General features: G+C 44.6%; 1 protein-coding gene across 3 annotated transcripts in view; it reads left to right on the top strand.

Annotated features, from left to right (window-relative positions):
• Window positions 1-509: 509 nt before the first annotated feature.
• Znf618 (zinc finger protein 618) overlaps window positions 510-25,727 on the top strand; it is a 172,654-nt gene continuing 147,436 nt past the window's right edge. For all 3 annotated transcript variants that reach the window (XM_040757353.1, XM_040757352.1, XM_040757351.1), the window contains exon 1: window positions 510-617. In XM_040757353.1, coding sequence (XP_040613287.1) covers window positions 585-617 — 33 coding nt within the window. In that variant the 5' untranslated portion in view covers window positions 510-584. The remainder of the gene's footprint in view (window positions 618-25,727) is intronic.

The following is a 25,727-nucleotide window of genomic DNA, read 5'->3' as shown; positions in this document are numbered from 1 at the left end:
GGCTACCCGAATATTCCCAGGAAGTCTTCCAATTGTGCTCTTTGAAACTTTTATTTTAAAAAAACATCAATCTGATTTTGGGGGTGGGTGTTCTGGGGAGGGGAGAGGCGTTCCCATTAACCCCTTCGGTCCCAACGGAGGCCGCTCCCCCAAAACTTTTTGGTGCCCCCCATCCCCGCCGCACGCGAGCAGATGCCCCGCGCACGGGGCTGGCGCGGGAAAAGTTTGGGGGACCGGCGGCGGCGCGGGGGGCCGGCGGCTTTGTGTGCGGCGCGGGGCGGCGCGGAGGCCGGCGGCGGAGGCCGAGGAGAGGCTGGGGGCCGGCGGCTGCCCGGAGGCCGGCGGGGGCGGTGCGGGGCGCGGCACGGCGCGGCGGGCGCGGGCCGGTGGGGCGATCTGCGGTCCCCGGTGCGGTCCCCGCGGCGCCCCCGGCCCCCGCCCCCCGGCCCGCGCGGGGCGGGCGGAGGAGGGAGCGGCGGCGGCGGCGGCGGCGGCGGCGGCGGTGGCAGCGGCATTGTGCGCGCGGCGCAGCCCGGCCCGGGAGGAGCAGGACGCGCCGGGGCCGCCTCCTCCCGCACGGACCGATGAGCCAGCCGGGCGGCGCGGCGACTCCGCAGGTACCGCGGGGCCGGGGCCGGGGCCGGGGTGGGGGCCGCGCTAGCCCCGCGGCTCGCCGAGCGCGGGCACCGGCTGGGGGCTCGGGAGCGGGGCCGGGCGGCCAGGGCGCGGGAGCGGCCCCCCTGGGGCGCTGCGGGGGCGCGGGCGAGGCGGGGGCGGCGGCCGGGGCTGACAGGGACCCCGTACCGGGCGCCCCCCGCGGCCTCCACCGGACCGGAGCCCAGAAACAAAGCGGCGAGAGCACGGAGCAGCCATTGCAGTTTGGACAATTCAGATTTTACGAAAATGCAGCCTTCAGCTCTTCCCCCTCCCCCGAAATTTGCAATTTCCCCCTGACTTTCTCTGCTCTCAGGGTCCCTGGTGACCCCCCAGGAGAGCTTTCCTTACAGGCCCCCATCTTTGCAACAATCTTTTTTTTTTTAAAAGGCCATATTTCCTTCTCTGAATTTTTTTTCTAATTTTTCTTCAAACGGTAGTTTTTTTCCCATTAAAACGACGCCACCTAGAGGATACTATTTTGTAAATAATAAAAAAAGAAATTAAAATTGAAAAGAAATATTTTTTATTTCTTATTTTTTCCAAAGTTTCCTCTACAAAGTGGTGGAGGAGGGAAGAGATTCTTTTTTTCTATCTTTTTTGGAGTGAAAATTTTCACTTTGATCATTGAAGGAACATGGAGACAATTTTTATTTCTGAAGCCAAATCCAGATAATATGTAAATGAAAATTAAGCTGGAATTTGAATGAATTCAGTTCTTGAAGGGGAGAAAGCAGAAATACCTCCTAAAAAAGCAAAGACAGTTTAGGTGCTCAAGTCATTTTAGTTTGAGGGAAGCAAGTAATTGGTATGAGGAGAGGAGGGAAATAGTTGACTTTAGGGAAAGCTGGGAGAATTGGCTTTATGAAGCAATTAGAAATTGTGTTGCATTGTAATTTGTGACTTGTTTTGCTCGGTGGGCAAAAATGACTAATTTTACCATTTGGCAGTGTTCAAAGTTTTTCCATTTCCAAAAAAAGAAGGATTTAGAAGAGAAAATAGACCTAAAATGTTGGCTTTGGACACACCCAAAAATTGTAGCTTTAAATTTTTTTCATTTACATTTTACTGCATTTAACACCTATCGTTCTAAGAATAAAAGAAACTGGAAAAGTTAGAGTGAAATCCTGCCTGTCTTTTTTCTGTTTTTTTGTTAGGTTGTGTGTGTGTGTGTGTGTGTGTGTGTGTGTGTGTTTTGCTTTGATGGAATAATTATGACTGTTTCCTGATTTTGTTTGCTGCAAGGTCTACTAGGCATTTCTTGTTTTGTTGTTGTTTTATCTAGAAAATGTCAGGGACCTTTTCTTGAGAAATATTCAGCAGGGAAAAATGTCAATTCATATATTGTACAAAGTGAGTAGTCCACAGATTTGTAGGAGAAGCCGCCATTAAAATAAGATATGCATAATTAACATTATTATGAAAACTAACAGTGGATTCACAGAAGCCCATTTTTACGACACACAAGTGAATAAATTGATGAAGATGAGGATTGAATAAATCCTCGTTAAAAAGAATTTCTCCTTCTCAATCTTGCTCATTCTTCCAACTAGAATATTGTTATCATTATTATAAAATTTGTGTTGGCTTCAGGTTCTTTGTGATGTGAGGTGGGATAATTTATTAATATTTTGTATTTTTCAAAATTTTTCCATTACTTTCAAAGGAGAAGAGATTCATTAGCCTTGATCATTTGGGGGAGTGTGTGTGTTGGGGGGGAGTGTGTGTGTGTGTGTTGGAGGGGTGTAATAACAAAAATGCACAAATTTTACTGACCCAGCGAGAAAAAAGGATGAAAGAGAATGGCAGAGAGATGAAAATTCTGATTTGTATCCATCTTCCTTGGTAAAAAACACTTTGCTGAAGAAATGGACTAAAACACCAACTCAGCTATTTCTAGCAGCAAAATTTATTATTTTTCTTTGAAAGAAAAACTAATCAGAATACACACAAAAGCCAAACCCAGAGATGCTTGCCTTTGGAATTTGAAGGCATTTTACAAACAGTATTTTACATGGAGATTTGGGCATTCAGATGAATCAAATGGAGGTAAAACAAAAAGGAAAAAAAATCAAATGGCAGATATTGACTGGATTGAAATTTGACAGATGAAAATAAAATCTCTGCTCAGAGATGAAGGGAAATTTGTGATAAATGAGATTTTTCTTTTTTTGAGTAAAAAAAAGTTCAAAATTTTCAGTCCAAAAGGAGTATGTTGGTAGCAGTTGGGGGGATCTTGTAGGACTGGAGGTAGGAGCTGGGATGGCTTACCAGGGGTAAGGATGGGCACTCTGAGCCCATGACCAACAGCCAACAGGTCTTGGAGGCCTGGTGGCCCTAATCCATGCCTTGCCAACCTTGTCTTATGGTAATTGGGTTCTCAAGGGCTCCTAATTCTGTGAAATGAATTTAACAGTGGCACAGGTTTGACAGTTCCCATCATCGCCATTGCATTTGGGAGATTTTAATTTTTTTTTTTAACGAAATCCTTCAAGGCTGACTGGCCACATCCTGACATATTTGGAACGAGCCTTTCTCTCTCTCTCTCTCTCTCTCTCTCTCTCTCTCTCTCTCTCTCTCTCTCTCTCTTTCCCCTTAACTAGCATAATTAAAAAATATTTTTTGTTGAATTATTTAGGGCAATGTCTTTACGGTCAAGGAATTTATAATTTCAGGAGTTCTAGAGGCCTCAGGAGATTGTGGGCTCAAATCTAGCAGTGCTGGAGAGGGATTGGCGTAGGGACTGTTGGATGGGGTAAGGGCAGCTGAGAAAACGTCAGGGCTGAAGATAACAGGTTACCACTAGTGCAAAGGAATGGAAATCCTTCAGCTCAACCCTTTGTGTAGCCTGCAATCTGCCATGCCACTCAGATCCCTAAAATCTATTCTGCTGAACATTTTGTTTTGTTGTCTCTGTAGTTGTGGTTTATGGTTAGAACTGCAAATCGTTTGTTTTGTAGACCTTTTTATTCCTTCCTACAGAATTGGGTATTCTCATCATGTTTGCTGTGTAGGAAATAGAAAAACCAAGTGCATGATGGGTCTGTTGGGGGCGGGCCTAGTTTTCTTTTGTTTCTCATGGTGTTACTGAGGTGTGAGCTGACCTGGGCCTCCTCTCTCTCTGCTTCTACTATCTCAGATGACATGTGGTCAAAAATGGATATAGGAGCTATTTTTATTAGTTCATGTCTGTTTATCATGCTCATATAATATTGGCCAAAAGATTTGGCAAATTGGACTTGAGGGGTGGTAATTTGATGACGGCCTGGGTTATTTTGGTGAAAGATAGTTTCATATTTCCTCTCACAGTAGAGAGTCTTATTACTTAATGTTTTGCTTTTCTGCCTAAGGAGATTTTTTTTCTAATAAGGTTTGAAATTTCAAGGACTCGATTTATAGTTTGGCTTGGACCAAGGGAGGAAGAACAGCTTGCTTATACTTTGAACTCTGCACAGAGGTGAGGTGAACAAGGCTTGCTGTTGCAGAACCACCAAGATGGATGGCCAACTGCCTGTCTCGAAGACTCATGGCCCATGGCGTGTGTCATTTGGGAAGAGTTGTGAACTGTTCCAATGTCAGATACAGATACAGTTTCTTCCCCACCTTTGCCTCAGTCCTTGGACCTATGTCTCCACTGACTCAGAATCCCTTCTTCCTGGGTGGTAAGATCTTCCTCTCCCCATTTGACTGGTTGTAGTCAAGCTGGCTTTGCACGGGTGTCGGGATTCTCAATAACTGTCACGTTGTAGAATTTCATGATGGTTTGTGTCTTCTCTGTGGTGATGAGAAAGTGGCTTTGTGGGTACCCAGGGCTAGCTCTCTCAAGGCATTGATAAATGACCTTGGGCAAGTCTCTATTTCCTGTAGAGCTGTGCTTGTGACGTAAACATGTCAGACCGGTTAGAGGGTGGGAATGTGTTGGTTTACTTGCTGATTCTGACTCTTAAGGAGTTAGCTGCAGCTGCTTCATCTTAGTGCAGAGACAGCTGCTGAGGCCACATCTGGACTCCCATATTCTAGAGAGAGGTGCAGTGATCAAATGGCACGCACACCCCTGAATTATTGTGTCATAGTAGTCCATATTGAGACATAGCATTCATAGTGAGACATGGAGTCACTGTGTGTTGGTGAATTGCAGAGTCACTTGGTAAATCAGTCAGTGTTAGAGAAGGGAGAATAGAGGAGAACACTGCAGAGGTGTTTCAGGAAATGCACAGGCACCATCTCATGAAACTTAACTTATACTTGAGGATGTTTGTGTGTGGTGGGAAGTCAGAAGATCCCAATCCGAAGGTATTGACCGAGACGAACTCCCTTGGTGGGCTGGGAGTATCTTGAACTTCCTTGTTTATACTGTGTTTTGTCGTTTATTGCTTGGTTGACTGTAGGGGAACTATGCAGGGTAGGTGTCCTTGGCCACTGGCTTTGTTCCCTGTTTGAATGGCTTTACAGCCACCCGTGAGTTCTTGGCTGTGTACATCAGGAGTCACAATCCCAGCTTTCTGACCTTGGTGGGACACTCAGGCAGGGGCTGTGTCCTCATGCTGGAGAGGCTGCAGGGAGTAGTGTGGAGCTCCTTCTGCTAGGCCCAGTGGCTGGCATGGCTACTTTTATTGCCTACTTTCTTGTAAGTTGCCAGAGAAATCTTTCTGGGGTTAGTCCATGTTGGGATTATATATTTACGTTCTAATCATTCTGGAAGCTTGTGTGTGTGTGTGTGTGTGTGTGTGTGTGTGTGCGCGCGCGCGCGCGCGCACGCGTGTGTGTATATGTATTTCCTCTGCAGCACCTGAATTGCTGCTTTCACAGTCTCATCCTTTGAACATGTCAGAGCAGTGTGGTCTAACAGAAACAGAATTCAAACCACAAGTTGGAGCCACATATGTAATTTAGCATTCTCTAGTAACCTATTAAAGAGACTAAAAAGAAACAGGTGACATTAATTTTAGTAAAATGTTTTTTAACCCTAAATTTGAACAGTGCTACTATTTTGACCTGCCATCAATATAAAAAGTAATTAATGTGGCACTCTTTGGGGGAGAGTATGAGTATTGGAAATCTGTGAGCATAGTAGTGACTCCCAGTTCTGACTGGCAGCCACGGATCCTGTGTTAGAATTGATCGTAGTGGACAGTGCGGGGACAGACCTACATTCTTCTGGTTGTTCAAGTTAGCCTTAGAAGGTTATCAGAGTCCTTCAAGTCCCATGGGTGGGGCTTCCTCCCTGAGTCCTGTTTGAGTATTTCAGCTTAGGATGGTCAAGTCCGTCACTCTGTCAGTTTGTACTGGTCAGCGTGGTCCACACCTCTGTTCTCTTAGTTGAAAATGACAGTGGCCAGGAATGTAGCGGGATTTGGTGGGCGTATGTGCAGGTGTGTCTGCACATGTATCTGTGAGTGTGTGCGTGTGTTGGGGGTGGGGTGAAGCCAAGCTCTTGTGAAGAGGGCAGTCATTGGAGTTGGGATTTAAGTAAAGTGTTGTCTGAAAGAGATATTTAGAGGGTGTGAGGAGAGGGGGGAGCTGAGGAGGTGTCAAAGAACTCCACTTAGGTGAAAACATGGGGCTGCCTCAGGTCAGGGTTACCTCATGCTCAGAAAGCTTCTGACGCTCACCCTGTTGGTAACATGGGAAGCTAGACTAGAGTCTGAAATCCAACCTGGTGGTGTGGGTGAGCTGTGTGTCACCGTGGTTTTGGGGCTATAGCTTCTGTATATGGAGAAAGGAGTAGATAGTTGCCCTGACCTCGAAGGGGACTTTATGATGAAATGAAGCATCTGAGTGAAAACACCAGGCCATATGAGCTACTTAGAGGGTGACCAATGTATGTTAGTTGACACTTGACCAAGGGGCCAGCGGGTCTCCATCTGGAGAGACTAGGTCTCATTGACACTGCTTAAACTAGTTCCTGAAACCTGGAGGCTTTTCTTTAATAGGTGGTGTAGTATGCTTCTCTCTAGGGAACAGCTGAACACACACACACACACACACACACACACACACACACACACACACACACACACACACACTTTTCCCCCCTTTAAAGCTGGCAGACGTGAGGCTTTTTATCAGTGCTCCCTGCACTCTTGCTCAGGGATACTGAGTGCTTCTGAGTCCTTCCAAAGCCAGTGGCCTAGTCTTTACAGAGTCTTTACAGAGGTGTGACCACACTGAGGCCCCTTCCTGGACTTCCCTCTTCCATCTTTGTCCCAGAGCAGCCAAGGTTCCTCTCCAGCAGCTGGAGTCAAGCTCCTCACCGTGTTCCTCTAAAACCTGAGCTGGTTGTTGGCACATCTGTTTCTCCAGCTAGCTGGTGACTTCCTTAAGGCTAGAGATCATGGCATATTCATCTTGGGGTCTGGCACAGAGCAGAAGCTCAGTAAATATTTGATGACTTAATTTGGCGTTTAGAAATAGCTCAGCTGCAATTGAGTCCAGTGAGGAGTGCATGACCAACTTGGGTTTGACTATTTGGTTCAAACTGGTGTCTTCTTAGGGAGTCATAGGTAGTGTTGTCTTATGGTTGGCTAAGAAGCTCCAGGATTCCTTGGGAAAAAGTCAAATGGAATCCTCAGCAGGGCAGGGAGTGGGCTTTCTTTGACTTTACATGTCTTGGAGATTTTAAAAGCATTTTTGACTATATTACCGCTTTTAACGCCCCCCCCATGAGGACTGACTGAACAGCAAGCCCCTGGGATTCTCCTGTCTCTAATCCTCCCTGGGGGGGGGGTACAAGTGTAAACTACTGTACCTAGCTTTTACTTGAATGCTGGGAGTTGAACTTGGGACTTCATGCTTGCACAGCAAGCCCTGTTCTGTTTCTCTGTGAGTGTAGTCAGGTTAACATGTATTCTTAGTTGCTCTCTGCTGCCATTGAACATGAAGCTTTCCACTCAGCTAACTTGACTGGCCTGCAGACTCCAGGGATCCTTTCTGGGTTTATGGGCGTGTACCATCACACTTGACGTTTTTTAAAGTGTGTGTTCTGGGTGTTGAACTCAGGTTTTCATGCATGCAAGCACCTTACTAACCCAGTCTCAGGATTCAGTATTTCTTTAGACTGTGTTGGAAGCCAGCAGGAGTCACCCTCTACTTGGTAGAAATGCAGGCTGTGAGTGGGACACAGCCAGCACCTCATGGGAGTGACATGCCAGCCATGCATGTGTTTGCTTGAAGAGAGGGTTTTAGCTACTTGCCAGGGGGATGTTTCCTGAATGTTGGACACAAGGGCCCTCAAGCTTCAACTGGCTGTGTGATTTGATACCTAGCTAGTCTCATCTCCGGTCCAGTTGTAGATGCCAGACTTCAGCTAGATTTAATGATGGAAAACTGAGATTATTGTTTGCATAATTTCTTTCTGTTTTATATGAAACTTTATTATTCTGAAAGTTTGTGCCCCAGTTCAGCAAGGGGATGGGAATCTCAGTTTAAGGTTGACTGTGTGCCTTCAAAGTTCACTTCCGCTTTCATATTTCGTGTGTGTGCATGTGTGCTCATGTGCACACATGAGTGTATGCAGGCCCATGTTGCTTCTCCACCTTGTTTCCCGAGACAGTGGTGGCGTTACAGGCCTGTACTCGTGTGTGCGGAGTTTCATGTAGGTACTGGGGAGCCCAGGCCCTCATGTGTGCACCAAGCACTAACCACCCCCCCCAGCCTCACTGCACACATCGTCATGTTTCTGAGTGAAGGAGGTGTATCCAAGTGCTAGTAATCTTTTCTCAAATGAGTTGTCCAGCTCTTGGTGGTGTAGGCTGTGACCGAACTCTTCTGTTTGTCTCTTGCCGTGGCTGGGCTCGGAGTCAGTGCAGAGAGGACAGAGCTTCACCTGGATTGGCATCTGGATCTGACTTCAGATCCCCTTCCTGCTTTGGGAGTGTCTTTGGGCGGGTTGCCATCTTTTTGCCTTCTCTAAAAGGTGCAACCAACCTGTAGTGTTTCCTTCTCTGTAGCCACAGAGATGAGGCGCCCTCCCCATTGCAGAACACCAGTGTGACATTTCCAGGGGCTCATTGGGCAGGTCAGAGTTGGAGGCACAAGGCTTAGTCCCCATCCTACTGCACCACTTGATCGTATGGGGATCCTGGCCAGTCTTCTTTATTTCTTTGCTGATTGCTCTCCTTATATGTAGCGTGGGGATGACAATGCTATTGACGATGGTGATGCTTATGGTTGTGAGATGTGAGAAAAAACCTTTTTTAATAGACAAGGGGCTTTTCATCATCATCATGCTGCTTTTCTGCTGCCTAATCCAGGTGTAGTAATTGGGTAGCATACATTCTACCACTTCCCATTTCAAGCCTGTGGCAGGCATTACTAATCTACCATGGCCACCTTCTTTTCCCTTGACTTGACCAGTAGCCTCAGTGTGCTTCTCAGTATGAGAATCTCAGTCACTTGAGTTCCACATGAAGCACTAGCCAGTTGGTCCTTCCTGAGCTAATCACATTTACACACACACACACACACACACACACACACACACACACACACACACACAGAGCAAACAGGAGTGGAGGCTGGGTAAGGAAGGTGGAGTGACTGGTCCCCAAACTCAGAAAGTAAGCAGAGGTAGGATTAAAAGCATCAGATTTCTTGACTCTACAAGTGCTTTTCCTGCAATCTGCACATCCCTGTGTTAAAAGGAATTAAAGCTAATTTGGTCTTGAGAAATAGCCAGAGAATCCTGGCTCCTCCTTCCCTTGTTATAATTAGACACCCTTGGGGCTGTCATCAAAGCTGTGCTGGATGGCCTGTTTCTCAGCCCAAACCAAGCAGACTGATCAGATTTCAAAGGGAGGGTGCTGCTGGGAGCATGGCATGGTTGTGGCTGTGTCCCTCCCTCTCTGGTATAGTGTAGATGACAGCAGAGGGGAATGGCAGACCCTGGGATCTCTGGACCCTGTTTGGGTTTGTGACATGCTTGTTTGGACCTTCTGTGTCTTAATTTCTACATCTGGAAGATGGGCTGGTAAGAATACTTCACAGGAAGGAACTGAGATGACATGTTTGAAAATGCTCTTTAAACACCAAAGACCCAGTGTGCTTCTTACTATGTGACAGACTCCAAGTGCTTGGGAACCGCAGAAATGTGGAGAAATACACCGGCAGTGACTGTTCTTTTCTTAAACGGGGAAGGAGGGAGAACGAGGTGAGGATGGGATTGAGTCGACAGGAAAATGATATAAATATTTTGGCTAACAAAGCAGAGTGGAGCTTCATGTGAGCTAGAAAGAATAAGTGGGGTCAGGTGATGCCAGGCTCCAGTGGGCTGTGGGCCACACAGGAGCATCCCTGTGATGTGAGTTGAACCTGGGCAGGGATGCAGGCTAGGCTGGCATCCTTGGGTACCAGCTGTGAGCCTGGGGCAGGGCCAGGGAGGAGTGAAGCCTGGCAGGTCTCCTGTGAATAAGAGACCTGGTGGCCTGTGTCCAGTCTCTGGTGTTCAGTTTGCTCATCCTATTCTGAGTCAGAAACTGTTCTGGGTTGGTGTTGTGGATGTTATTGAGCTGGCCGTGCATGTTTCAGTTCTGAGCCCCGGTGTACAAATCCCCATCTGCCCCGGGTGTTTTTCTAAAAATCCAGAGGAGTGGGGATGGGGATTTTTTTTGTTGGATACATTTTGCAAGGAATGTGTGTTTGGCTTTATTTTGAGCTCAGGGTTCTGTGAGCCAACTTGATGTAAGCAGGATGCTTGGAGTGGCCAGAGAGAAGAAATGAAGACATAGTTGGGTATTGGGAATTTTTTTCTTTTAATTTCATCTACTGGGAGAAATAACCATCAACATCTAAGTGTGTTTATGTGGGTGTTTCTTCCAGAGGATGCTGGAAAAGCAGAGAATGAAACGGATCCAAAATAAACCGAAACTGGCTGGAATGAGGCCCTGGGAGGGAAACTTCCTCGGGTGCCGCTAGCTCTAGGTGGGACTGGCTGTGTCTCTGGCCTTCTCTCTGCCTGAGTCAGGACAGCTCATGATGATAGTTGGAGCCTCTGACATGCACTCTAGAAACCACAGGCTGAGATGTGGCTTGTAGAGCCTCATCAGATTTTTAAAAACTTAAAAGTCCCACTGATGATAGTTACAATGTGTAACACTGGTAGCAGGCTGAAATGATTTTCTACATTGGCTTAAATAAGATAATACTCTTAAGATTTAGTTCACTGGCTTCCTTTCCCATTTATTTATTTATATGTTTATTTTTGTATCTGTGTGTGTGTGTGTGTGTATTGTGTGTGTGTTGTGTTGAATGTGTGTGTTGTGTTGTGTGTGTGTTGTGTTGAATGTGTGTATGTTGTGTTGTGTGTGTTGTGTTGTATGTGTGTTGTGTTGAATGTGTGTGTTCTGTGTGTGTGTTGTGTTGTATGTGTGTGTTGTGTTGTGTGTGTTGTGTGTGTGCTGTGTTGTGTGTGTGTTGCGTGTTGTGTTGTGTTGTATGTGTGTGTGGTGTGTTGTGTGTGGTGTGTGTGTGTGTGTGTGTGTGTGTGTGTAAAGACCAGAAATCAACCTCAGGTATCACCCACAGGCACTGTCTGCTTTGTGTTTTGAGACAAGGTCTCTCATTGGAACCTACAGCTCACCAGTTTGGCTAGGCTGGTTAGGCAGTGAGCCTGAGGGTCCTTCTGGCTCCCTCTTCCCAGTGCTGGAATTACAGGTTCACACCACCACACTTGGCTTTTTCTGTGGGTGCTGGGAAGTGAACTCAAGACCTTGTACAGCAAGCACTTTACTGGCTGATCTCCCAACCTCCAGTCTTCATTTTCCTTAAAAAAAAGTATTGTAGCTGTTAGGATCACTGAAATTACCCCCTGGGCTCAAATTACATTTCTACTGGCTAGTGCTGACCCAGGCCACCTAGTCCCACGCCCTCTGTGGCCGAGGATGCAAAGCCCCAGAGAGTGGGAACAAGCCCTACCTGGGTTGTCAACAGCAACCTCCTGAGTAAGCTGGGTGGAGTTCAGGACTCCAATCCTGCCAGGAGACTAAAGATGATGGTGGGTGGGGTGGTCAGGGTCTGACTGAGTGATGACAACAGGCCAGGCAATGGGAACTTCGCAGAGCTGTGACACAGAGGGAGATAGTTTAGATTGGTCATTTAGAGGGAAGAGTTAAAAAGTATCCCATTCTGCTTACCAAGACCTCTAAACATTAGCTGAGCGTTTTGAAAGAAAGTAAGACCAACAGGACAGACGGAAACCGGTCTAGAAGACACCTGTTCCCCTACCCTGATAGTTTCTCTGCCTGCCAGGTACTGCAGAGCACACACAGTCTTTGACCTGGAGCCGGGGTCTTTGTGTAGGTGTGTTCCAGGTGGGCATGGAGACCTGATTCTACTGGGGGCCCTTGGCTTTGAGGCCTGGGGGTTGGAACTGGAAGCCATTCTTTTATTGAGTCTGGCTTGCCCCATCATTGCTGGGAAAGCAGGACTTCCAGGAGACCCAGAGTGCATGCTGCCTTAGTGGGCAAAGCAGGGGGTGTGAGGCCCTCTGGCCCTGGCCTCTCACCTGGTCCTGAGTCAAGGAGGGGACAAGAGCCAGTAGCCCGGTGTCTAACTTTGCACCCTGGACTCTCACTCTGAAAGTTTGAGCCAAGTGTTGGAAAGTCAGTACTGGTTTTGAATCGGGATCTCTGTCAAAAGGTTGCAGGACAACATTCATATTTGTCTTCCTTTAGTTTTGCAAAGTGGATTTTTTTTTTCTGTCTTGAAGTGTTTCTGCCAGTGCACGTTGGCTGAGTGTGTACTATATGCTGGGCACTGGGCTGAGCAGTTAACGTCTGGCGTCCCATTTAGTACAGTCATCCCTGTGGCTTTTCAGGGGCACACACTCACACAGGTTAAGTGTGCGTGCGTGTGTGCGTGCGTGCGTGCGTGCGTGCGTGTGTGTGTGTGTGTGTGTGTGGTTTGTGCATCTGTGCGTCTGTGTGTCAGTGTGTCTGTGGAGCCCCTGGGGTCTGCCTGTCACCAGTCCCCAGCATTGGGGTTTCAGATGCATGCCCCTGTGCCTGTCTTCAATGTGAGTAAACTCAGGTTGGACATGAAAGGCGGTACTCCACTGTTGTACAGGTGGCTTAGGTGGCAGTTGGATTCAGGTCCTGGTGGACACAGAATTCTTGGCCCTGTCTGAGCTGGGAGCTCTTGTTCTATAATACAGTCAGGGAAAGTGCGGTGACACACGCAGTGAGTTGTTGGCCAGGCTGGACTTGAGCCCAAGTCTTTCAGACCCTGCCTTTCTCTCTCCACCTGGGCTGTGGTAGATTTTCTGACTGGGATGTGGGGGAACTGTGCTCCCCATTCTGTTCACCATAGGCTCAGGACCCCCTGTCTTTTACTCCCCAGATCCTTACAAGCCTCAGCAAGCCAGCGGGGTGTGTTCTGTGTGCACAATGCCTCTAATACGGCGTTTGAAAACAGTTGCAGGTTTGCTCTAATTAATTACATTTGACATACTTGGAACTGGGGCCTCCCGGTTGCAGAATGCAAATTTCTACCCAGACAGATGTAAGGTAAGCTTGCAGCCAAGAGCTCTGGTGTGTCCCAGCCAGGCTTGGCAGTGTTGCTCAAGCTCCTCATGGGACAGTGACAGACAGTGAGGAGTGGAGTCAAGACTCAGCCCTGGGGATGCCAGGAGCCCACAGGCAGTTGGAAGAGAAATAGCCATGGGTTTTAGGTCTCCAGTCTGGGGTAATGCTTTCCTTCTTTGAGCCTCAATGTCTCATGCTGCACAGCAAGAGCTTTGACTGGGTATTCTTGGAAGGTATGCTGTTCAGTTGTTCAGGGGAAGGAAGGCAATTAGAGAAGCGGGGTTTCTTCTTGGAAGAAAAAGCCTGGATTTTGGAAATACAAGTGCCGAGGCGAGAGAGGCTGGACCAATAAGGGAAGCAGGAGGCGGTGGAACCAGCAGAACTGAGAGGCGGCGGGATGCCTGGTGCAGATGCTGCCACTTGCCGGGCTCCAGCTGCAGGGCCAACAGCTGCCTCAGCCCTGCCTCTTGAGCACATACTCGCCTCTCCACCTGGGTGGGGCATTTGTCACTCTGCAAGACAGTACCCTAAAGCTCAGTGGCTTAACACAGCAGCAGCCACTCCTGGTCTTCTGGTCCCCGTGGATTGATTTAGGAGTGAGTTCTGATGTAGGGTATCTCTGTGGTCTCAATCACATGGAGGCTGGGGCTGAAGCCATCTTAAATGTTTTTCTACACACCTTGTTGCCAGGAGTTTGAAGACTTGGATGGCTGATGGGACCTCATAGACCTTGGGCCTGCAGGGACAAGGACCCTATCCCTGTATGGGAGGGAAAAGTGGGTGGTATGGCATCCCTTATGACTACACATTCCTGTAGCACACTTCACCATGACATTTCATTGACTGAAGTGGTTCTAGAGGTATGCCATTGTTAACACTACCTACCTAAGGAGGAACCCCGGCATGGCTTGAGTTTTAGGATGGGAGATAGATTGATGGGAAAATGCAGGCTGCTATAATCAGTCTGTCTCAATCCATCTCCTGAACTACCCATCTATGCATCCTGTCCCTCCATCCTTTTGAGACCTGTCCTCCTGCCTCACCATCTGCTAATCTGGTCATCTGCTCATCCATCCATCCATCCATCCATCCATCCATCCATCCATCCATCCATCCATCAGTCTGCCCTGTCCAATACATCTTGAACACCTAATATGAACCAGGTGTGACCAATCACAGGAACATTCAACATTTGACTCAAAGGGAAAAAGAGACCAGTATTAACTGAGAACATCCCCAATGTCAGTCTCTTTATTCTCAAAGTGGTTTTGTGACATAGATTAGTCATCTTTATTTTCACACAGAGGAACCAATAAATGCCGTGGATAGTTGGCCTGCCGAAGCTCAAACCAGTTTGTGTTGGGACTAGATTTGAACCTGGGGCTTCCTGACCACACTGTCTCCGGCTCCCTCCACAGATGAGACAGGCTCCAGTTTGCTCTCCAAGTGTGAAATGTGTTTCTAGAGTTCTTTCCTCATTCCTGGCTTTTTTCATTTTTCTCATAAGTGAAAATAGGTTTATTTTTTCTGACTATAAAAATAACACATTCATTACAAAAACATTATGCAGTCCTGAAAAGCAGGAAGTTTATTCTTTAAAAAAAATCACCTGAATTCTGAGATAACCACTGTTCACATTTTGATGAATGGTATTCAAGTCATTTCTACATATTTAAGTAGTTATGATTACAGTTTAACACAAATGGGATTATATTTTGCATGCTGTTCTGTGGCTGGCTTGCTTTTTGCTTGTAAAACTGAAGATGTCTTTCACCTGGGAATATAAACACTTTTAAACACTTTAACTTTTCCACGATATGCATGCTCTCCAGTTCAGGGTCTTACCAGATTTTGGTTGCCTCTCATTTTCATTATTATAATCCACACAGTGAGGCAGGTCTTTAGACATGTCACCACTTCTTTGTAGGAGTTCTCCTGACCCCCTGCTCGGAAAAGCTGTTGCTGGGGTGTAGAGGTCTACAGTGTGCATGAAGACAGCCCTGAGTGAGTTCACCGTGTTCTCTCCTTCCCTACCAGGCTCTTCTCCTGGGAGATCTTATCTGACACATCACTCACTCTGGCTGCCATCTCATATTGCCAGTCATTGAGCTGTTTTTTTAAACATTTCATTTACTTTTTATACGAGTACATGAGTGCAGCCGGGAGTCTGTATGTGCCATGGTCTGTGTGGCTGTCAGGGACACCTGGGAATCAGTTCTCTCCTTCCTCCAAGGGGGTGCAGGGGACTGAACTCAGGCCGTCAGCCTTGGCATTAAGTGCCTTTACCTACGGAACCATCTTGCCAGTCCTCTCTTCAGAGTTGTTGTTGCTGATTTTGTTGTATGAGATGGGGTTGCAAATCCTAAATCCTCTCACCCGCCCCGATTCTAGGCGTAGGGCAATGAGGGTCTCTTTCTCTCTCTCTCTCTCTCTCTCTCTCTCTCTCTCTCTCTCTCTCTCTCTCTCTCTCTCTCTCTCTCTCTCTGTGTGTGTGTGTGTCTGCCTGACTGTCTCTCTCTCTGTGTGTCTGTCTGACTCTCTCTCTCTCTCTCTCTCTCTGTGTGTGTCTGTCTGTCTGTCTCTCTCTAGCTTGATTTAGAGCGACTGGTTTTCTGTTACTTATATTCCAGTCATTATTTTTTAAGTCAATTTTTGTTACTTAGTACTGGTGGTGGTTAAGAAAAATGTCTAACTTTAAGCAGTATTCATGTTTTTCTGTCTTTTGTGTTCTCTTTTTACATCATGCGTAGAGTTCTTTGCATTAGGAGTTTGTAGTGAAACAGCAAGCTGGGGGAGGTCGGGATATTTGTAAATCACGCATCCCTGACGAGGAGTTAATGAACACTCCCGCTATAGATGAAACAGTAGCAACAGCCCCTCCATAGCCGAGTGGGTGGCACATGCACGCAATCGGGCACTCAGGAGGTGTAGGCAAAAAAGGATCAGGAGCTTAGGTCATCCCGAGCTACACATTGAGTTCAAGACCATCGTGGGCTTCATGAAATACTGTCTGAAAACACCAGAGAAAGAAAAAAGAGGAGGAGGAAATCCTATAACAAACCACAAAAGTGATAGGAAGTCAACAGCAACAAAATAACTCAATTGAAAAACTGGAAGGGATTCAGTCAGAGACATCCCCATAGAAGATACACAGTTGGCAGCAAGCCAACGTGATGGAGCAGTGCTCAGTGTCAACAGTCTGGGAGACGCACTTCAAACCCATCAAGAACTATCTTACCCATATAAGAGGGAGACTGTATGAGCAAGTGTTGGCAAGACTCTGGAGAAATTGGAACCTGACTGTTGGTATATCTGTGGTGAGTTCTCATAAATGAAACAGAATCATCCTATAATGCATGCAGTGCAGCATATAACCCAGAGAATTTCAAGCAGAAGATAAACAAGATGGTGTATCTACACATGGAGTGTTATTAAACTTTCAAAAGAAGATCTTACCACACAAGGAGTGAGTGAAGCTTAAGAACACAGAAAAGACAGCTTTCTGTAGGGTTCAAGTATGTGAGTTTTCAGAGTCAAACTCAGAAATGCAAAGGAAACTGTTAGGTAGGAGAGGGAGATGCGAAATTGTTTAATGGGTACAGAGGTTTCCATTCTGAAAACTCCTGAGTTAGTCACACAGAAATGTGACTGTGCTTAAGCTCGTTGGACTGTATATGTCAAGATGGTTAATATAGTAAAATAAACAAGTCAAATATTTACATAACCTGACAAATCAACCAGAATCAGAAAACAGACAAATGAAAAGGTGATCCTAATAGTCACCATGAAAACACTGGGACATTTTCTTCCAGGTACTTATGAGCATGTTTCTTATTATCTAAGTCATAATCTATTAGAATTTTGCTTCTATATTGTCTTCTTAATGACTTTCGAGACTAGGTAATATTTGTAGAGGAGAATTGATACGATGTATCTAACTCAGGCTGTGTTGTTGGAGCTTTATGTTGGTGCCCGCTTTCCATTTCCATAAAACTACATCTTCCATATAGAAAAGAGATTGATATCTTAAAATCTTCTCCTTTTGCTGTATTTCCAAAGAGAGGGTACTAGGTCAAGGGTATTAGCGGAACGTTTCCAGACGTTCTGCCTCTCTTATGATATTTATTGGAGGATGCTTGAGAACCTCTGCTGACTTGGAAAAGAAACAATTCTTTTTAAAAGTATCTTCTTGCTAGGTGAGGAGGACACACTTGTATTCCAGCATTGGGAGGCTGAGACAGGAAGTAGCTTGGTCAACATAGTGAGTTCCAGGTCAGCGCTGGCTACAGTGTAACACCCTGGTTTTTGTTTGTTTGTTTTGTTTTTTAAGTCTTGCTTTTGTTACTAAATAAATACAATGAAGAAAACAGAATTTATGTACAAAAGGACCAGTAATCCCCTTTCCAAAATGATTCCCACTTATTTCATGCTTATTTATTTTGCATTGTTATTTATACAAATACTGATTTTCATCAAGACATTTTAAATATTGTTTCGTTCACCAGACTTCACTCATGAGTCTCCTTCCCACGTTTGCGCTGGCATTTCGTCTTTGAATGCCGATGCCCTTTTGAGTGAATCCATCTGCCCACCATCCGCTCACTCGGTGCGTGAGCCCACTGCGGTGCTGGCCCATGAGGGGAGCTGAGCTGCCGAGTCAGTGTATGCTCTGCTCAGAGCTTAGTTGTCAGCAGTTGGACGCTCTGTGCCCTTGACTGGGCGCCAGGGCTGTAGCAGGAAAAATGAACCCTGGGAAACTCAAGTTCTTGGTGGAAAAGACATTGAGCAAATGTCTTTGACTTTACTTGTATTGAATTTATAGACTAACTTGAGGTCTATAGATAGAGAGGGGAATTATTACCATGGTGTGTGTGTGTGTGTGTGTGTGTGTGTGTGTTTCTGTCAGTATCTTGGCTTCATACTCCTATGTATGACTCAGCAGTTTTAGAATTTTTCATCTAATTTTTGGAAATTTATTGTTTTTCACAGACGTTTGGTATTTTTGCTACAGTTGTGAATGGGATGCTTTTTCTCATTGCATACAATGCAGATATTCTACCAAATTTGTAAGTTTTTTTCTTTTTTCTTCCTGTACTGGGCGTTGAACCTGGGGCTTTTTGCATGCTGGGCAAGTGTTCTATCACAGAGCTATCCCTGTAGTACTTTTTTACTTTTTATTTTGACACAGGATGGGGTGGAGTTGGAGGGGGGTGTCACAGATTTGCCCAGACTGGCTTTGAACTCATTCTAACCTTGAGCTGGTCATCCTTCTGCCTTTGCTTCTCCCGCAGAGGTGGGATTACAGGTCTGCGCCACCAAGCCACCAAACCCGGCGAACTGTTGGTTTTTGTGTGTTGGTTTAGTTAAAGGGTGCCTTGTGTTGTTTTTAGTTTCGTTGGGTTCTAGATAGGCTCTGATGTATGTAAGTACTGTTCAGCTTTGCCTCCCCCGCTTTATCTGATCCATCATCCAGACCTAGAATAATAGAATAATAGCAATAATACAGTCTTGCTGCTACCTTGGTGGGATAAATTGTAGCACTTTCTGGCTAAGCGTGATGTTGGATTTGGGTTTCAGAAATATGTTATCACTAAGTAAGTGTTCTTCCGAGCTGTACAGTTTTATCAGTTTGGAGGTGTGGGCTGGGCTATAGGAGTGATTCTCACTTTTCTATATTCTAAAATTTCCCCTTGCAACAGTGTGACTCGCCCCTCCCCCACTTAGAGCTACTTAGGAGTAAGAGGGGGAGAGGATGATGAATTTTTAACAAACGCCTTTTCATTATGTACCCAGATGGCCGTATGGTTTTTTCTGCCTTTGATCTGCTGATGTGATGAATTATATTAATAGGTTTCCGAGTATTAAAGTATCCTGGAAGGAACCCATCTTATTCATGGTGGTTCATTCTTTTAATAGATCCTGGGTCCATCTTGTGGTGTTTCGTGTCTGTATTCATTAGTGAGATTGCCCTGTGGTTTTATTTTTAGTATGCTGTTTTTGTCTCTCTCTCTTTTTTTTAGTAGTTCCATGCTACTGTCATGGGCTATCAGTCAGAACACTTTCTGTCACCTCCAAAGGTCTGGAGCAGGGGGATTTAAAACATTGGAGGTCGGGCAGCTATTGGTAATGGCTGCTCTGCTCTGCATGGAGAAGGGTCCTAGGGCCTTAGCATGTGTACACAGCTCACTGTTTTGTGAGAGCATAAGGCTTGAGAGTTTAAGTGTACATGCCAATTTTTATTTGTAGGCCTGGCCTGGGTGATTTACACAGAGCAAGGATTGTCTATCTTTTGAAAGTTTAAAATAGTTTGTATGAAAACTCTCATTGAATTTGGGAGACATTTCCTAGAGTAATTTTTCCTCCAATAACTTTTTGGGCTTTGTTCTTCTCAAGACCGTTTTGGTCATTTACATTTTCTTAGGGACATACTTATTTCATCAAAGTTTGAACTATATTGGCATAGGGCAGAATGTTGTGTTATTTTTGGAAAGTCCCTCTGTGTGATTCTGTCTCCTAACTTGATTTTTTTATAGCTGTTATATTTTCCCTCTTACTTATAGTTTGAATGACTTGTATCTAGGGGCTATTTTATTATTTTTGTACTTATAGTCTAAATTTTTAAAGTTATTTGTCAATTCTCACTACTTGAAATGTCTCAAATTATTATACTTTTATTTTAAATAAATTCATACTCCTTTTTTATTTAAATTTAAAATTCTTGATTACTCAGCTCTTTGTCTTTTAAAATATTTTATTATTAATTATGCGTGCCTGTGTGGGGTATGTGCACTTGAGTGCAGTGCCCATGGTGGCCAGCAGTGGGTGCTGGATTCCCCTGAAGCTGATGGTGGCTGTGATGTTACAATGTGGTTGCTTGGAACTGAACTCAGGTCCTCTGGAAGAGCAGAACAGCCGAGCCATCCCTCTAGCTACCTCTGAGTTATTTTCTAATTAGTAATAAAAATGCTTTTCTTCTTAGCACATTGATATTCATAAGCCTTATTTTAACTTTCCTCATAACCACTTGATAATTTTGAGACCATTTTTAGCTTAAAGATTACTTAAAAGCCTAATTTAAATTTCCTAGTTGTCTTTCTCATAGAGTTTGTGGCCTGCCTCTGCCTCCCAGGGTGCTGGGATTGAGGGTGTGTGCTGCCACCCCCAGCTTGTTTTGCTTGTTCTTTTGAGACAGGTTCTTCCTATGGAGCCCAGGCTGGGCTGAAACTCACAGCAATTCTCCTGCCTGAGCCTCCACCACATCTGGCTCAGCATGACTTTTGTGTTTATTTTCATTCCATTGTGAGAAAATTTTGCCTGTAATAATTCTGCTTTTGTAACTTATGGAGAATTTTGGATTTGTATTAAATCAGTATTAATTGTGTGAATTTGCAAAAGAAATAGTTCTTATTTATAGACTTAATTGCTTGCTATATACCCATACCCCCTATCATTGGGTGATTAATTACATTTTTCAGATTTCTTGTAGGACTCTAATCCTACTATTTTTTATTTATTATATCAAGAAATTAGAAGTCTGTTAATGTTTGCCAGTGAGGTTTCTTTATATTTTTACCTTTTACTCCTTATATTTTATTACTAGGGCATAGTAGGGGCATTTTTGTCTATTGTGGATGTCTTTAACTTGTTAAAATAGGTCTTCCATTCCTGTCTTTTTTTTTTTTTCTTTTTCAGCTCTCTGTTTTTGCTGATTATTTCCTGCTCCATGGTTTCATTTAAACTGACACAGAGTAATTGCACGTGTGTACAGGCTAACTTTCACCGTCACTTTGGGTGGTTTTTAATAGCATACTTCCTGCTTGCTCCTGGAGTTCCTTGATTTTTTTTTTTGTTTTTTGTTTTGTTTGTTTGTTTTTATGAGACAGGGTTTCTCTGTATTGTTTTGGAGGCTTATCGGTCCATCCGGGCCTCAAACTCACAGAGATCTGCCCTGCCTCTGCTGGGATTAAAGGCGTGTGCCACCACCGCCCGGCCCTTGATTCTATTTTACATAATTATTTCACCTTTGAGCTTTGTATGCTCTTGAATAAAAAAGCTATATCTCTCTTGGTGAATGTGGCTGTGTGTGTGTGTGTGTTTGTATGTACACACAACCTGTGTGCATATGTGATGTGTATTTGAGGCTTTTGAATGTGGATGCAGGTGTCAGCATGTGGAGGTCAGAGGTCAACCTCGGATGCAGTCTTTCACACTTCAAGACAGAGTCTCTCCTTTATTTTCGCTGCACATGCCAGGCCAGTGTCCGGAGAGTCTGCTGTCTGCACCACCCAGCTTTCTGTAGGAGCTGATTTCAGGCGTGCACTCTACCACATTTGGCTGGCTGAAAGCTTTTTTTTCTCCATAAATTTTCAAAAACTCAAGAGTCTGAGAATCTGTTTCAGAATATAGGATTTACTGGGTATGATGGCTTGTTTGTAGTTCCAGCACTCAGAAGGTACAGGCACGAGGGTCAGTTCAGGGCTGCGCTTGGCTAAACTGAGGCTAGCCTGAGTTGCATGAGATCCTGTCTCAAAATAAAGGAAGAAATAAATAAAGAGGAACTTAACTGCAATGGTATTTTTTTCTTTATTTTTTTTAATTTAAATTAGAAACAAGCTTGCTTCACATGCCAATCCCAGTTCCCTCTCCCTTCCCTCCACCCAGTCCCCACTCCAATACCCAGGGGGATCTCCAGAGCCTGTCATTTTGTTCAGGGCAGGGCCTAGGCCCTCCCCCAAGACTTCAGGCTAAGAGAGCATCTCTCATTGTGGGTTGGGCACCCAAAGTCTATTTGGATGCCAGGGATAAATACTGATCTACTACCCAAGACCCAATAGATTGCTTAGGCCTCCTCACTGACACCCACATTCAGGGTGTCTGGATCAGTCCCATGCTGGCCTCCCAGTGATCAGTCTGGGGTCCAAGAGCTCCCCCTTGTTCAGGTCAGCTGTTTCTGGGGGTTAAACAAGCCCAGTCTTGACCCCTTTGCTCAATAGTCCTCCCTCTCTCTCACTGGGTTCCAGGAGATCAGCTCAGTGTTTGTCTGTGGGTATCTGTCTTTGCTTCCATCAGACACTGGATGAAGGTTCTGTTTCTCAGATTCTCTGGCAGTGGGATTGTAGGCTGGCGCTCCCCTGATTCATGTCTAAAATCCATATACGAATGAATACATACCATGTTTCTCTTTTTGTGACTGGGTTACCTCACTCAGGATGGTTTCTTCTAGTGCCATCTATTTGCCTGCAAATTTCAAGATTCCATTGGTTTTTTTTTTTTCCTGCTGAATAGTACTCCGTTGTATAAATGTACCGTACCACATTTTCTCTATCCACTCTTCATTTGAGGGGCATCTAGGTTGCTTCCAGGTTCTGGCTATGAATATAGTGGAACAGATGTCCTTGTTGTATGAATGTACATCTTTTGGGTATATGCCTAAGAGTGGAATTGCTGGGTCTTGTGGTAGACTGATTCCCATTTTCCTGAGGAATCTCCATACTGATTTCCAAAATGGCTGTATGAGTTGGCATTCCCACCAGCAGTGGAAGAGTGGAAAACTTTGAGAAGAAGTGGTAGAATTCTGCATTGAGGCCATCTGGACCTGGGCTGTTTTTGGTTGGGAGAGTTTTGATGACTGCTTCTATTTCCTTAGGGGTTATAGGTCTGTTTAAATCGCTTATCTGTTCTTGATTTAATTTTGGCAAGTGAGATCTATCCAGAAAATTGTCCATTTCCTTTAAATTTTCGAATTTTGTGGAGTACAGGTTTTCAAAGTATGACCTGATGATTCTCTGGATTTCCTCAGTGTCCATTGCTAGGTCCCCCTTTTCATTTCTGATTTTGTTAATTTGCATGTTCACACTCTGCCATTTGATAAGTTTGGACAAAGGTTTGTCTATCTTGTTGATTTTCTCAAAGAACCAACTCTTCGGTGCATTGATTCTTTGTATTGTTTTCCTAGTTTCTACTTTATTGATTTCAGCCCACAGTTTGATTATTTCCTGGCATCTACTTCTTCCGGGTAAGTTTGCTTCTTTGTGTTTTAGCGCTTTCACTTGTGTTGTTAATTCTCTAATGTAACTATTCTCCAGTTTCTTCATGTGGGCACTTAGTGCTATGAACTTCCCCCGTAGCACTGCTTTCAAAGTGTCTCATAAGTTTGGGTATGTTGTGTCTTCATTCTCATTGAATTCTAGGAAGTCTTTAATATCTTTTCTTATGTCTTCTTTAACCCAGGAATGGTGCAATTGTGCATTACTCAATTTCCATGAGTTTGTAGGGTTTCTGCGATTTGTGTTGTTGTTGAATTCTAACTTTAATGCATGGAGTTATTCCAGTTTTCTTGCACCTGTTGAGGTTTGCTATGTTGCTGAGTGTGTGGTCGATTTTTAGAAGGTTCCATGTGGAGCTGAGAAGAATGTATATTCTTTTTTATTTGGATGGAATGTTCGATAGATGTCTGTTAAACCCAATTAGGTCATAACTTCTATAGTTCCTTTTCTTCTTTGTTAAGTTTCTGTCTTGTAGTCCTGTCTAGTGGTGAGAGTGGGGTGTTGAAGTCTCCCACTATAAGTGTGTGAGGCTTTACGTATGATTTGAGTTTTAGTAATGTTTCTTTTACGAACGTGGATGCCTTTGTATTTGGGGCATAGATGTTCAGAATTGAGACTTCATCTTGGTGGATTTCTCTTGTGATGAGTATGAAATGACCTTCTTCTCTTTTGATTGATTTTATTTTGAAGTCTAATTTGTTAGATATTAGGATTGCTACCTCCACTTGTTTCTTGGATCCATTTGATTGGAAAATCTTTTCCCAACCCTTAACTCTGAGGTAATGTCTGTCTTTGAGGCTGATGTGTGTTTCTTGTATGCAGCAGAAGGATGGGTTCTGTCTTCGAATACAGTCTGTTAGCCTATGTCTCTTTATGGACGAGTTAAGACTGTTAATATTGAGAGATACTAATGACCATTGATTGCTCATTTTTGTTCGTTTCGGAGTTGTTGTTGTTGGAATTGTGTGTGTATTTTCAACCCTTTTTTCTTTTGGCTGTTGATAAAGTGGGATTATCTATTGCTTATGTTTTTCTAGTTGTAGTTAACTTCCTTGGGTTGGAGTTTTCCTTCCAGAACTTTCTGTAGGGCTGATTTAGTGGATATGTATTGTTTAAATCTGGTTTCATCATGGAATACCTTGTTTTCTCTATTTATAGTGATATAAAGCTTTGCTGGGTATAGTAGTCTTTGCTGGCATCTGTGGTTTCTTAGGTTGGTAGAATATCTATACAGGACCTTCTGGCTTTCAGAGTTTCCATGGAGAAGTCAGGTGTAATTCTGATAGGTTTGCCTTTGTATGTTACTTGCCCTTTTTCCTTTGCTGCTCTTAATATTCTTTCTTTATTTTGTATGTTCAGGGTTTTTACTGTTATGTGGTGAGGGGATTTCCTTTTTTGGTCCACTCTATTTGGTGTTCTGTAGGCTTCTTGTACTTTCATTGGCATGTCTTTCTTTAAGTTTGGAAAGTTTTCTTCTATGATTTTATTGAATATGTTTTCTGCCCCTTTGACGTGGTTTTCTTCACCTTCTTATATACCTATTATTCTTAGATTTGGTCTTTTCATGGTGTCCCATATTTCCTGGATGTTTTGTGTTAGGGATTTGTTGGACTTAAGATTTTCCTTGGTCGATGAATCTATTTCTCCTAGTGTATTTTCAACACCTGAAATTCTGTCTTTCATCTCTTGTATTCTGTTGGTTATGCTTGCATCTGTAGTACCTGACCGTTTGCCCAGCTATTCTATTCCAGCATTCCTTCAGACTGTGGGGTTTTTTTTTTTGTCTCTATTTCAGCTTTCAACCCTTGTACTGTTTGAATTGTTTCTTGCCATTTTTGCTTTGTCTTTTCCTCCCTTTCTTGCATTTTTTGGATTTTTTTGGTCTGTTTTTTCTTCCATTTCTTTAGGGAATTTTCTCATATCCTCTTTGAGGCCCTGTATCATTTTCATGAGGGCCTCTATTATTTTCATGAAGTTGTTTTAAAGTTTATTCTCTTCTTCTTCATCTGCCTTAGGGTCTTAAGGTCTCGCTGGTGTAGAATCTCTAGAGTATAGCAGTGTCACATTGATTTTTCTGTTGCTGAGTGTGTTTTTATATTGTCTCCTTTCCATCATTGCTTCCAGTGGTTGCAGAAGGAGTCTCTTCCTTTCCTGGTGTGTATGTGACCACGGTTCCCTTCTGGTGGGTACAAGCAGGTCCAATACTCTGGTGGCTTTCCTCTTGTGTGGATGAAGGCGGTCCTAGTACCAGGGCCTGTGCAGTCTTTGGGTAGACTAGATCCTGTCAGGATGGCATTCGCAGTGGGCAGTCCCCAGGTCTCTGGTGGTTATACTCAGGGCTCCAGAAGGCAGGCAGGAAACAGTCCCATGCTTACCTTGCCTGTCTCTTGGATGGAGAATGGGGCTTGGACGCTGGCAGTCTCTGGACGGGCTGACTCCCTTTGGGATGGGATGCACAGTGTGCAGTCCCCAGGTCATAGCTGGTTGCCCATAGGGCACTGGAAGGTGG

This window comes from Mesocricetus auratus, unplaced genomic scaffold, assembly GCF_017639785.1.
Source record: "Mesocricetus auratus isolate SY011 unplaced genomic scaffold, BCM_Maur_2.0 Super-Scaffold_100014, whole genome shotgun sequence".
Lineage (NCBI taxonomy): Eukaryota > Metazoa > Chordata > Mammalia > Rodentia > Cricetidae > Mesocricetus > Mesocricetus auratus.
Note: the sequence above shows the minus strand (reverse complement) of the source record. Positions and strands in the feature narration are given on the sequence as shown.